The following is a 14,804-nucleotide window of genomic DNA, read 5'->3' as shown; positions in this document are numbered from 1 at the left end:
ATATGTAAATTGATTTTAGCGCCATCTATCTGTTGATTTAGTTTTACAAATTATTAAAGACGTTTTGTTATTGCTAAAATTCTTAATGTCAGTTATAAAAAATTGAATTAAATCAATTTTGTTATTATATTATACTTTAGTTTTATAAAAACAGTTACATTTAATGCAGGTTTCTGAGTCAAAAATTCTCCGTTTGAAAATTGTTATCTCTGTTTCGTCGAACACAATGACATACATATGTGAGTGTGTCTTAGAAACCAACTATTAGTGATATAAAAAAGACATTGTATTTTCATGGAAATCTTAATTGAATTCTTTTAATTCTTGATTTTTTTTTTAAATCGAATTTATTTTATACCAATCTATATAAAGGGACATACCCATACTACATGACCTTTTTTTTAGTTTTTTCTACCCCTCCCACCCCTCGGTGACCACTCGTAGTACAAGCCAAGACACCCCTTCCCACTTTTAGTTTTTACATAATAATTCATAATTAAGATTTTTAATCATTTCACAAGCGAAAATTGAAAGAAAAATTTGGCTCATACTCTTCTTTATAGCATAAGACATGCATACTTAAATTATTAGTGAATTATGTATTATGAAAAAAACAACCAACGACTACGTGACTAAAATCTGATCCCCCCCCCCCCGCTCCTGTCACTGACTAGTATTTTAAGGACTCCCCCCCTCCCTTAAACTTGTGACGTAGTATGTGTACGTTCCCTTAGTTTAAACATATGAAGGTTATTTTCAAGGTCAAAAGCAAATTGTACCAAATATTTTAACACTAATAGTTTTTTTTTATTATAATTTTAATATTATGTTATATTTAATGTTTTATTGTATTATTAATAATATGAGGCTGTAAATGTGATACTAGTCATAATAAGAGATATTATTATTATTATTAATGTCGAAAATAAAAAAATAATTGTTGTGAAAATTAGTTTTATTTTATAATAAATGCGAATGTTTAGATGTTTGTTAAACAATATCTCCAGAACAGCTGCATGGATTTAGCTGAAAGGCGTACATATAGAACATAGTCTGGAAGAACACATAGCCTATTATTTTTTTTAATTCCGAGCTGAAGGTGTCGAGAACTACAGCTAAATTATTATAAAATTATTCAAAATAAAGTGAGATATAATAATACACTTATATAAATGAGTATTTAGCCATTTTTATATCGGTTTAGCTAAATTACTAACTAAATTACTAACTAACAATAAATAGTAATCAAAAATGAAAATTAGGTTTTGCGATAAACATATCGTAAAAAATATAGCAAAATATTAACATTTCTGAAAACAAATTCGTCGAGGATACGTGAGAAGGAAACCAGAGAGAGATGGTTCATAAAAAACAATTAATTACTTTAATTTTTATAAAATTAGTACAATGAAGGTGTACTGTAACTTCCAGCGAACAAAATCATTTCAGTCTTCGTATCGACGATAAGAAATGCGAACGGACGATCCGCGTTGAATGTTAAAGTTTTTTTATCCGTCACCAAAAATTCTGCAACTGATTTAGCTGTGATACCTTTTTCTATGACCTCTATATCTGCGATCTGTGATATCAAAGAGGCGTAAATACCATAATTACTTATTCCCTTCAAATCTGCAAGATTGGGATAAAAAACTCTTTTCACTCCCATATCATACAACAACTCTGGTAATGTATCAATTTCTGTAATTATTTTAAACCTCGGTAATTTCACATTAACTAACTGTTTTCCATTCTGTTTATACAAATTAAAGATCGTTCTTAATCTTATAGCTTTTAAAGAAAAGAATATATCAAACACTGTACCTTCAATCGGCAATAAAACTAACATAGAAACACGATTATCTGCACTACAAGGAAGTTCTAACACTCTAGCTCTTATTCTTGGTATATCAACTAAATTGTAATATGATATTTGATTCATCATCATCACATCACCGAGATATTCATCATGTTGTGAATAAAACGGCTGTAGAGTAGTATAAACAGTATTGAAAGGAAATATCCAATCACCTCTAAAATATGTCGTGTCCATCATCAGAAGGACTGTGTAGTTAAAATCAGTCGGATAAACTCCCTCAGTGATTACGCCATCCATGTCAGACTCTATAACAGCATTCGTTTCAGCCGCTGCCTGCTCCGGATCACTAAAATCCACTGACAAAACTCTAACTCCATTATGTTTCTCGGATTCCATCTTAAATCGCTTCTTCACCTTCATTATTTTATCTACAACAATTACGCTGCTACGTTTATTTATCAACTTCAATTCTTTATCCGTAATGTTTAAAATGTCTCGAATCTTGCGTCGAAAGCACTTCATCTTGTGATGTCTTGTCACCTTCCATATCTCCGAAAATGTCGTCCCTCTTGCTCCATCTGACAGCAGCATTAATTGTAACCACGTTGACATCGGAGAGAAAACAAAATGACCACCAGTATCATGGGATACTCTGTCCAGAATCTTTATAGAGAACTCGTAAGCCGGTCTTTTCATCAGCATTAACGCAGTTCCATGACTACAGTGGTAATTATTAGTAGCCACAACTAAAAATAGATTTGTTAATATAAAAGTTCTAAGAACCATGTTTACACAGATCTAGTGAACAATTGTAATAAAACGTATTATCATAAATGCATGAATTCAGAACTCAAATAGGTCACAATAAATTGTTTTAAACAATCAGCTTTTAATATCGTTGTTGATAAACCGAGGTCACATATCGCATCCTCTCAGAATGACGTAAGTGTCGTTTCTAGAAATATACCAAAAATCTTGCTAATTTTTAAACTAAACAAAAACTGTATAGTTAAACAAATTTATACATAGTTCATCTTTTTTCCATTTTTAAAGTTCCGTACCTCGAAATCGGAGTGGAACCCTTATTGGATCACTTTGTTCTCCGTCCGTCTGTCTGTCAAGACCCTCTTTCTTAGGAATGAGTGAATGTATCAAGCTGGAATTTATATTAATTACTCACGTCAACAGTCCCTTAGTGCTTTAATAAAACAAATCTGCTAATATTTTTATTAAAAAAAAAGTTCCATTGGAGATCCGTGGGTCCACGCAGTCACATTTGCGGTTGGCCAACGAGATGGTTTTAGTGAGTAAAAATCTTACATAACCCCGTCTTTCCCTCGAAAAGGCGAAGTATATTTTCTTCGAGATAAAAAAAAAATTCGCCGTCTGATACCGAATTCACTGGCCGGCAGTCATAAAGCGACCTGAGACAGATAACTCTAGATAATTTTTTTAAAGTTCAAATAAGAAGAGTCAAATTAAATTTAGTATTTCTTATTTATATTAAGGCAATGCTTGTAATTCCATGCAAAAACTCTCAGTAAGTCTCTTAGCGACGGTGCGTAGTTTCGCAAGTTGTCATGTGTACGAAGGGCTATAGATAACATTTGCAGAAAGATCACAACGCGTGTGTCCACTAAAGAAATACGAGTAAAAAAAAACTTATTTTTATCTCAATATATTTCTAGAATATTAAAGGGATAAGGCTATATTTTTGCATCTGTGCATCGACATTGCAACTTTGCGTTGATAGGAGTAAAATTTTTCAAATTCCCGTTGTTGTTTCCTGTGTATTATGACACATAACCTAAAAAATATGACAGCAGCGAGTAGGTATTTCCGTGTTATCTAAAGGGAAAAATAATTTTGCATAAATAAAGCCAACTATATATTAAAATGGTTCATCAGTCTGTTTGTGTAGCCTCGACAAAAATAAAATAAATATAACGTTTAATTTTACGAACTCTGTTACCTACATCGCATATTTTTCGAATAGAAACAAACCCAAATTAAAAAGGATTTCTTTACTGATATTAAGTAAATAAGTTATCAATAGATGGCGTTAGCAGTATTACTTAATACCTTCTTATGCTTTCAATTTCAAAGTCGGTCTTATGCAGCAAAATTTGCTACGTTTTTTGCCCAAATAAATTTTCAGTTCCGTCGCACAAAGGAACGAAGACTACACGATAACAACTTAAAGTCGTTTGGAAAGTACGAATCCACGATAGTTGTCTTATTTTGATGTCGAATTTAAGCCATCATGACTATATTAGACCACTGTTGGGCATAGGTTTTTGCAATACCTTTTATAGTACTATACGGTTATTAACTGGAGCATTAACTCGAGAAAAAAATAGGTTATGGTGCATGATTGAAGGTTTCTCTTGGAGAAATTTATTCCGGAAAAAACAGTACAGAATTACTTCATATTAATACTGATAAAAAAATAGATAGACGAACCCAGGTTAACAAGTATATTCCTGGAATTCCCAAATAAGTATTGCTGGCTTTATCAGAACGTCGGGTCATTTGATAACCTGTTTACTAAAAGGAGCTACTTTAATATCAGTTGTCTTTACCATTTTGTTGAACTTACACGAAATGGCGATTTTAACTTTAATAATTTGTGCGTTAATACCATCAATATTAGCTCAGTGCACTATCGAGAAAGCTGGACCATTTTTATCAAGGTCTGTATTTGAGTTTTCTACAGAATTAATAAAGAGAATCGCTCAAGAAACTGAAAACCATTTCGTCGCATCAACTCTTTCGCCATGGACATTACTGGCTTATACATCACTAGGAGCTTCGGATAACTCCTACGAGGAATTAGTTAAAATACTAAGATTGCATCGTCACAAATGTTTCATGAATAAATTCTTTGATGTAACAAAAGAGATATATACACCAACAGCGGAAACAAGTCTGGAAGGTGCATCCGCCATATTTGTCGACGAAAATATTCAGGTAAATGATCAATTTCAAAAACAAGTAAGAAGAGCTGGCCTCGGTGATATCAAACAAGTCGCCATAGACAATTACGAATATGTTGCTGCGACCATAAACAATTATGTTAAAACAGCTACAAACGGTGCTATAGATGAATTAGTTGTAGCCAGTGATTTGGAGAATGTTGTTATGATGATTGTCGACGCTCTTCGATTTAAAGGTACATGGGAAATACCTTTTCCAGTAAACGAAACGCAACAGATGCCTTTCTACGATGAAATGTCTAACGAGATAGGTAAAGTAAACCTCATGACTATAACGGACAATTACAATACTAGATTTAACAGTGAAATCAATGCGACCGTTGTTGAATTGCCCTACAGTGATCGTAGATTTTCAATGTTGGTATTCGTTCCGTACTTCGAAGAGAAATTAAACAATGTTATAGATTCATTAAAGAAGATTACCGTGAAATCTTTGTTCAAAGATTTCGAAGATAAAGGTCCTATTGAAGTAAATGTTAGAATGCCACGCTTCAAGATATCATCAGATCATAATAATTTAAAAGAACTCTTAATAGATATGGGATTAAGGTCTATATTTGATCCGAGTCAAGCCTCGTTCCCTAAAATAGCTGATTATCCTCTGTATATATCTAATCTTATTCAAAAAGCTGATATAGAAGTTACAGAAGAAGGTACAATAGCTAGTGCTGCGACTCAAGCACAGTTCTCATTTAAAAGTTTCCCAACAAATGTGGACGCGAACAAACCATTCTTCTTTATGATTGTGGACAAAAAAACATTTATACCAGTTTTCGCTGGTGCTTACTCCAAGCCAAGTGTATACTGATTACCATTTAATACGAAAAAATATATGCTTTTGTTATATTTTAAAACATAGGTAAAACAGTTTGTTATATAAACAGAAATATATATTTTAAAACTTAAAAAATTATTGATTTATTTTAAACATTTATGCGAATTCCTTCAATATTATCTGTGGCACGAATGGGTCGCCTGGGGCAATACCAGGACTACACAGAAGACAGGCGTCAAGTGAAAGCGATTTCGCGTGTCGTCTGATAAAGTGTCCGTGCCGTAGGTGTAATTTTAGTCCCCTTTCTCTTCCCATCCTTTTCTTATAAGCATAAAATAGGAAAGGGAAGTGGATTTGGTTGACTGATTGAATTAAAGGTAGGTAACGCATTTACAATTGCGAATCTATGGGCAGTGGTCGCTTCGCTATTTCGGCGAATTTAGGTAGTCGCACGCTAGAATCTCTAACTTATAATATAAAAAAAACTATAAAAGCCGATAAAATCTGTATCCATATTTTAAAATTAATATTCTTATCGAAATTAACAATGAGCACCCCTTAACACGCTTTGCCAAAAACAATAATATAACTTTACTTTTTTATCCTTTATTATCTGCAGTGAATACACCATTCGTGGTATTAGAGTAGGGCCAGGTAAGGCGACCGCCCTGGGCGCCGGACACAAGGAGGCGCCGCAGGCCCCACAGATATAAAGAGGCGCTTGTGATGCCTCCTGATATATTTTTAAAAGATTTCCCCAATACTAGAAAAAAAGACGCCGTACAAATCTCGCCCAGGGCGCCAAAAATGGTAAAACCGGCACTAAAAAAATTCTGTCTTTCGTAAGGTTGTGTTATTTCACTGACCAAGACGGCCAATGCAGTGATAAATGTTTGCGACAGTTTGTGAGCTATTCATCTGTTACTTTTATAATTACAATATATCAAACAAAATATTAGATGTGTAATTTAAAATGTTTAGTATTTTGTTTATTTATTTAGATTTTCCTAGACTTCTAGTTTTACTTTTATATTTTTTTTTAATAATTCTCACGAGTTGTCAATGTCATGTCATGTTACACTTGTCAGTTGAAGATGACGTTTTAGACGTGACGTGTATTTACAAATCATAAATTATACACATAAAAACAATTAAATCTTTTCTGCACCATGAATAATACACTTAGCATAATATACTTAGCATCTAACAAAAAATCTACAAGACAAAAACACATAGGTTTTATATTTCATGCAGAGAAGAACAAGACATTACTTAGTTCGACACCGAAGTGAATTATTCTTTTCATTTCCTATTTAATATTGATAACGTTAAATTCAAGACAATTCTACTTTGTCATTGAACTGTTCTTGTTTTTCTCTCGTGAGATATATTTGTTCAACTATGGATTTATCTGTCAGTGGAAAAACACTAATTGTAAGACCAAAAAAGTAAGTTGTTTATGCAATATAATACAGATATATAATTTTACCACTCCATTATCTTCAAGAAATTATAACATAATATTTATCACCTAATCATCTGATTCATAGATTTATAGACACTTTTAATGTTATGGTGTATATATAATCTGTTTAATATGAATAAATATATAAATAAAATAAAGAAATTAATCTTCATCTGTTTCAATTTCAAAAAAACAATTTACTAACCTAAAATTCTATTTAATATTCTTAATACATGGGAAACTATAATAAAATTAGGTAAATGTAAATCTTTTTATATATATTATAATCTTCATGGCTCCAGGCTCCTTTGGATGCTGTGCCCTCCAATTACTTTTATGCCCCACTATACCTAAATGTATGTTATACAGTAACTATTCAAATAATATCTTAATTATTAAGATGTAAACTATATTTAAACATTCAGAGATTTTGATTACCGAGAAGTGAATCAAAAACTCAAACTTTGATGGGACAATATTGGGTACAGGTAAAACTAAACAAAACCTTACTTAACTATTACTGTGGTTAATATTTTTTTTTCTAGTTTTTTTGGTTTTAATTTTGAATTAACTTAAAATTTATATTTATGCTAATTTAACACAATAATTGTATATACAGGTTGTTCAGATGTATAATGCTAATTAATTTCAAAACATCCTGTATATCTAGTTCATTATGTATTGTAATATAATCCAATTTCCAAATTAAAAACATCATTGAGATGCAATATAAAAATGTATAGGTACATTTATTTTCTAAGACGGAAATCAATTTGCCAAAGTCCATAAAATAAAATCCAAAAATGTTCTTTTTGTTGAGTTATTGCTAACAATTTTTTGTTTGTGAGAACTATTCATTGTAACATGACTAATTGCCAGAATTTGAACAAAATGCTAATAAAAATGTTCACGTTTTTTATTATTACTTCCTTCTAAGTGATATGATAAAGTGAATAAAAGTGTAGGTGGTGTAGTGGTTAAACAGTAAACTTGTCATCTACAGACTTAGGTTCGATCCCTGCCATGTATTGATGTGTTTTTTCTATTTTTAATGTATTGCCCATATTCTTAAGGTATGGGAAGACATTGTGGTGCAACATATATATAAGAAATTTAAAGATATGTGTGAAGTCAACCAATATGCACCAAGATTACTTGTTCATACATCTAGACATCCCCCTATGTGTTTACATCTATATATATAAAAGAAAGTCGTGTTCGTTACATTATTTATAACTCAAGAATGGCTTTACCTGTATGATTGAAAATTGGTGAGGAGGTAGCTTAGAGCCAGGAGACGGACATAGGATACTATTTATTAATTTTTTTTTCGAATTTATGCCTTGAAGAGCAGCTTTTTATTTAACTTACTAATATTGTAAATGCGAATGTTTAGATGGATGTCATGTTGTTGGATGGGTGGGCTACACTAATTAAGTTTTTTTATATATCCACGCGGACGGAGTCGCTGGCGACAGCTAGTTTAAAATATTAGTAAGATTAGATTTCTTTATTCATAAATAAGTGTTTTTTTTTCAGTGTTAATGCTGAAGTGACACCAAAGTATGTTTTATCAAAGGAACAAATAGATTTTTACAAGAAAAATGGATTTCTAGTTGTCAAAGGTTTAATTAATTTTGAATGTTTGTACACAGTCAAGTGAGTGATTTTATTTTTTTTAATTGTTATTCAAATTAAATAACGTAAAATTTTATTTGGAATATAAAAAAAAAAAATTAAATCAAATGTGAATTAAACAACGACCTGTATGTCTGATTAACTTAAAGGGTGATTTTTTTACTTGTAAGTATTTTTTTATATGTATATAAATTCCATTATGAACTAAACGACTGAACAGATTTTGACAAATGAGATGTCTTTCGACTCGTATTCCACATTTGAGTGTCATAAATCGTGTTTTTCAACAAATTGTAGTTTTTCTTATGTTTTTTTAGGAAACGATTCCTTCAAATAGTAAATGGTTTAGAAGATACAGGCTTCATGACTATTGTGAAGGAACCGGGGTTGGCAGAGAAAGGTGCTAAAGGACAAGATGTCATAAATAAGGTATTTTTAAAATAAAACTAACTTTGACTTTAATCTATGACCACTGACCTCTATACATGGACAGGCTATAAGCCTTTGTATTTTGTGCCTATTTGATCATCGCCATTTTGGCGCTGACTGTTGCAGTTCGTAGGGGTGGAATTTAAAGAAAAATTTTTTGTGCGTCAACATCGCAATTTTTTGTTAATGTCTTATTTCTTCATGTTATAAAGGATAAAATAGGTTATATGAGAGTTCTAGTAAAGTTCTATGAGAACAACCATCGAAAATCGAAAAAATTCTTAATTGATTTTACTTAACCTATATCTAGTGAATTGTCAAACTAATCTATCGTAAATATAATAATAATTAACTGTCAGGAACTATAACAGATGCGCTCAAGTCGGAACAATTTAAAAGCTGCAATTTCTTTGCAATGTCCTATCCATTTATAGAAATCAGTGTCACCTTTATACGCGTACTTTTGACATTGTCAAAAGTGACAGAATTTATATATATAGTATACGCCGTATCTCTAACTAGTCCATTTCTCTATAATCAATGGAAACTAATAATTTTGATTATGAAAATGTTGTTTTTGTATAATTGTTGTTATTAATAATGTAAATAATTAATTGTGTAGTTTTTGATTGTATACGTAAAAAGGGGCGTATTTATCTGACTTAACCTAACTCAGATTTTTTTGAAGATGAATAATAATTACATGATATTATTGCGTATATTATTAATTTATCTAAATAATTACTTATTAATTAATGATTGAATAATTTAATAATTTCGTATTTAAATAATTGAAAATATAATTAATTTTAGACATTATTAGTTGGAATCATTTGACGCGAATGACGTGCTTTCGTTACAAAGTCAACTGTCAGAATGTATAGTGAGGGGACATAAACGTCGACATTTTAGTAAGGCTAGTGTTGTACTTAATATTTATAAGCGAGATTAATATTTAAAATCGACTCTCGCTTATATTTGAAATGTAATTGGTCACAGATCAATGATATTCACTTCGATGAGGAGTTCAGCTCGTATTCCGAGGATCCTCGGCTCCTGGACGTGGTGGGGCAGCTGATAGGAGATAGCATCACTATCGTACACTGTATGTTTATCAACAAGCCCGCCGGCACTGTTCGACATCCGCCACATCAGGTAAGACCAACTGTCTTCCAGGGCAATTTATAAAGCGGTGGAATTAGCGATTTGCAGATGACATTAGCTCACTCGGAATCGGCTCCAACGATTTTCATAAAATTTAGTATATAGGGGTTTCGGGGGCGATGTATCGATCTAGCTAGGAATCATCTTTAGAAAATGTCATTTTGTTCGTGTTGTCCTCATTGAGGGGCTCGGAGTCTACCCTAAGTTAGTGACTAGGCCATAGTCAATGCTTGCCCAGTGCGGTTTGACTTTACACATATCTTTGGATTTCTTAGTGAGCTGATGATCAGATGACATTAGAGGAATGACCAGGTTCTATTATATGTTTACAGCATTGTTTTGTTAAATTTAACTAAGTATTGGAAGATACTAAAATAATATGTTTTACATTTACTGGTTTTTATTGTGGAAGATATCAGCTTATATGTTCCCACTGAAAGGATAGTAGCCTCCCCTAAGGGTGACTCGGTCAACAACACTGACTTAGTGCGGGTTTGTGCGAAAGACGTACAAAAACACACAGCTGACGTTTATAAAAACAAAGAATTCTAATATGTTTTTGTGGTAATTTTTTTCGGCTTAATTTAGTGTTATATTTAATTTTGTCAACCAAAAAAGATCGATGACCTCTGTAGATTGTTATAAACATAAGTATTATAGACAGGATGCACGATCAGCAATTAAGCACTGACGAATTCATCCATTATTGTCAGCAATATTAGTTTACCTTACAGTTCTATTTAAAGTTAGTCAGAATTTAAAACTCGCGGTTTAAGCATATACCGGATTCGGATCCTACGGTTATATTATACCGTCAATAAAAAGTAGTTTAAAGTCTTGCGTCTTTTTTTAAAAGACCGTAAGTGCCGGCCACTTAACATATCGACAATATTTATCAGGACCTATGGTACTTCCCGTTCCGACCAGCGGACAAGATAGTCGCGTCCTGGACGGCGGTGGACCGCGTGCAGCGAGACAACGGCTGCCTGTTCGTGTTGCCGGGATCTCATCTCACACACACGCTTGTGGAACATCACTATCCCACGGTGAGATATATAAATATACATTTTTAGGGTTCCCTACCACGAAATGAAAAAAACGGAACCATTATAGGATCACTTTGTCGCCCGTCTGTCTGTTAAGACCCTTTTTTGAAAAAACTCGTCAAAGTATTAAGCTAGAATTTATTTTACGATATGACAACAGAGCAACTAAAGGAGCTGCAGATACGTTGACGGTTTTTGTGAATAAAGATCTCGCTTCTTGAAGGATCTAAAGTGACAGTCATATATTGTAATACGATATTTTATGCATTATATGATGGATATGGTTATTCAATAGTCCAATAGGAATGGATATATTTTCTTTACATTGGTCTATCTTAGCAGGAAGTCCTAAAACTATAACCTATTTTCTTTTTTAGTTATTATATGTAGTACTGGCATAAACTAATAAAACGTACCGTCATTAGAGAGGTTAGTCAAAATGTATTCACTTCGAAGCGATTCCATAACGAACTTTAAAATGTATGGAACTGAGGCGCGACAATCACGTAACTTATCCAACGTTATTTTCAATGAGAGAGTGAGAAACCTCTATAAGCGAGAGCATTAGTCCCAACGAATAACCTCAACAAGCGAGAAACTTTTGTTAGAGAGAAATCTTTCTCGCTTATTTACGACTGTATAAATTTTATGGTAGGACTCGAATAAGTTCTTATTCTACGGCGTGAGGGACGAGTCCTCGGCGCCGGAGGAGCAGCGCGTGCACCTGACCATGGACCCTGGGGATACTGTCTTCTTCCATCCCCTGCTCATACACGGCTCAGGACCAAATGTGTCCAAGGTAAACTCGAACGTTGGTTTATCTTAACTAGTTTAATAAAAAAATTGTCATGGAGTCATACAATTTCCTTTAATAATTAATATTCTATAATCATGTTAATTCTTCTAATCGTCTATTTCCACAAAATAGTCAGTCGATCGACTCTACGAAAGTCTCGGTCGCGTTTGTTCCGTATAATCTCTGGAACGAGTTGACAGATTTTGAAGGGACTTTGACTAGAAAGTAGCTGATGAATATGGGCATATTATAAGCTATTTTTTAGGGTTCCGTATTTCGAAAAAAAAAGAACCATTACTTTGTTATCCGTCTGTCAATACCTTTTTTCAATTATACGCTGATGAATGCCAGTTTATTATATATTTGTGATGTCAGAGATCTCGCAAAGCGATCACATGTCACTACGCGAGTGGAGAGTGTGAGTACGTGGCGGTGGAGGGCACGGTGCAGGAAACTGTCGCCAAGGAAATTGAATCCCTCGCTAAAGTGAAAAAGAATTTAGATCTTAACTTTGTGGTAAGTGATAATAGGAATAGTATTTTCCTTTGTCTCTCTCGTTGATTAGTCCACGTGTGGATGACGTGTGGTCACCACGACCTTGTTGTATTCGTTTTTTGTATAGTAAAATTTTCACTCATAACTGGATGGATGGATGTTTGTTAGAAGTCCAGCAACAGCTGCTTAAATCTCGCTGTAATGCATACATGTAAAACATAGGCTGGAAGAACACATAGACTACTTATTTTTTTAAACCCGTCCGGACAGAGTCGCAGGCGACAGCTAGTTATTTGTAATAATGAATAGAAATTTTGTTTCAAAGAATGTTAAGCGAATTCGATACTGTTTTTAAATTTCTTGTTTGTATTTTTTTGTAAACATTTCTTTCAGGACACTTGGCGCTACAAAAACAAATTGGTTAGAGGTACAAAATCTAATCTTTAATACCCCTTATATATTATTTACATCTGGACCAGGTTTAGGGTATATACAACATAAAATATATAATAAATATTATCCAATGGTCAGGGAATCTACAAAAAACATGATATTTTAATAAATGAGTCACTAAAACTTATGTAAAATAGTTATTTTTAGACTTCCTTATCTTGAAAGGTAAAAACGGAATCCTAATATGATCACTTTGTTGTCCGTCTGTCAGTCAAAACACTTTTTTTGTTTAAATAAAATTTACATGATTGTATATAATTGTTTTATTTATTCCCTTAGGTACAATCGCATATTATTATGTTATTCTAAAACGAATTTATATTACATACATTAAAAGGTACAAAAATATACATATATAAAAAAATCTTAACAAATCATCATATCGTGGGCAATTCGCAACAAAAAAAAATTTAAAATAAGCTAAACATTATAAACATTTTTTATAAATTTTCTCACAAATCAAGGTCGTCTTTACAAAGGATGAATTTAAAAAAGTAATTGCTTAAAAAAATTTGAATATTTTACGTCAATAAAAATGTACGCGTCAATGAACTCCATTAGTCAAAAGTCGATAGAAAATTATGTACAGATTTTATCAAGAATGTTTTCGTAAATATTTTTGAACTCCAAGATTCTTAATAAAAATAAAAAATAAGCAAAGAACTTTTATAAATGAGTCATCAGTTCCAGACTACCTCTATAAGCGAGAAACTCGAGTTAGAGAGAAACTCGGGGTCTCTTGGACTCTCGCTCTCGCCCGGATGTAGACTCTCGCTGATAGAGGTTTCTCGCTTAACTTATCAAGATTTCGACTCCATTTAAATATTATTATCTATCATATATTAATTTAAATTTGTTATCTTTATAGTAGTTATTCTAACATTATATTGAATTTATTTTGTACGTAAAAATACTTAAATTAAAAAATAGAGTTTCCTATTGTTCAGTTTTTATATAATTTTTAATTAGTATTATTAAAGTGCCGTTTATAAATAAATTTTTAAATGTAAAATTAAACTTAATACACCCTTAATTATATTAAAATAAAATATTCTTAAAATTATTAAGTGTTCAAAAAAAAACTACGTAACTTATAAATATTTTACACAGTTTTAATTCACTAAAAAAAAAGATTAGTATATTCAAAAATCGTCTATCTTTAAATTACAGATTTTAATACAAAATCTAAATCTCTTACTACGAAATCGATTAGAAACATATACAGTCGGACCAGGATAAGCGAGAGTCCAAGAGAACGCGATATATTTCTCGCTTATAGAGGTTTCTCTCTAACCCGAGTTTCTCGCTTATGGAAGTATTTCGCTTATCCAGATGCAACTGTATCTTTAATATTACAAAACCTCAGAACCCAGCTAACATCCATTTAACTTTCTCATTAAAAAAATCGGATACAACGACTGTATATGCCGATTTTATAATTTAAATATAGTATAAAGTCAAGTGCGCACGTAAAATGAAAAAGCAAAGCTTATTGTGACAAGGGACTAGATATTATTTGGATTAATAATAATGTATTACATAATTATACTACATTTTAAATATAATTTACATAGATATGTAATCTATAGACACGCTATCAGAGACAAAAGTGGCCAAAAACTGCCTTCAAAGGACATTTCTTGAGGTAACTTCCTCTATTGGTGAGATCAAAATCTCTGTCCTAAGGCCTAATTTTAGTCCTCTTTCCCTTTCCATCCTTTTTTCTTATAA

The 14,804-nt window shown here is 32.2% G+C and overlaps 3 protein-coding genes across 3 annotated transcripts; 2 read left to right on the top strand and 1 right to left on the bottom strand.

Moving 5' to 3' along the window:
• Window positions 1-1,262: 1,262 nt before the first annotated feature.
• serpin-14 (serine protease inhibitor 14) lies at window positions 1,263-2,671 on the bottom strand. Its single transcript, XM_013308466.1, has one exon. It carries the CDS (start codon window positions 2,600-2,602, stop codon window positions 1,400-1,402), a length of 1,203 nt encoding a protein of 400 aa, XP_013163920.1. The 5' UTR covers window positions 2,603-2,671; the 3' UTR covers window positions 1,263-1,399.
• Window positions 2,672-4,365: 1,694 nt separating this feature from the next.
• Window positions 4,366-5,711, top strand: serpin-7 (serine protease inhibitor 7). Its single transcript, XM_013309788.1, has one exon. It carries the CDS (start codon window positions 4,421-4,423, stop codon window positions 5,618-5,620), a length of 1,200 nt encoding a protein of 399 aa, XP_013165242.1. The 5' UTR covers window positions 4,366-4,420; the 3' UTR covers window positions 5,621-5,711.
• Window positions 5,712-6,677: 966 nt separating this feature from the next.
• Window positions 6,678-13,304, top strand: LOC106116060 (phytanoyl-CoA dioxygenase, peroxisomal). Its single transcript, XM_013309800.1, has 8 exons — window positions 6,678-7,035; window positions 8,592-8,711; window positions 9,008-9,119; window positions 10,119-10,274; window positions 11,183-11,329; window positions 11,985-12,128; window positions 12,501-12,641; window positions 13,014-13,304. The coding sequence occupies exons 1-8, from the start codon at window positions 6,989-6,991 to the stop codon at window positions 13,065-13,067; spliced, it is 921 nt and encodes a 306-aa protein (XP_013165254.1). The 5' UTR covers window positions 6,678-6,988; the 3' UTR covers window positions 13,068-13,304.
• Window positions 13,305-14,804: the final 1,500 nt, after the last annotated feature.

This window comes from Papilio xuthus, unplaced genomic scaffold (assembly GCF_000836235.2).
Source record: "Papilio xuthus unplaced genomic scaffold, Pxut_1.1 DF829660.1, whole genome shotgun sequence".
Classification (NCBI taxonomy): domain Eukaryota; kingdom Metazoa; phylum Arthropoda; class Insecta; order Lepidoptera; family Papilionidae; genus Papilio; species Papilio xuthus.
Note: the sequence above shows the minus strand (reverse complement) of the source record. Positions and strands in the feature narration are given on the sequence as shown.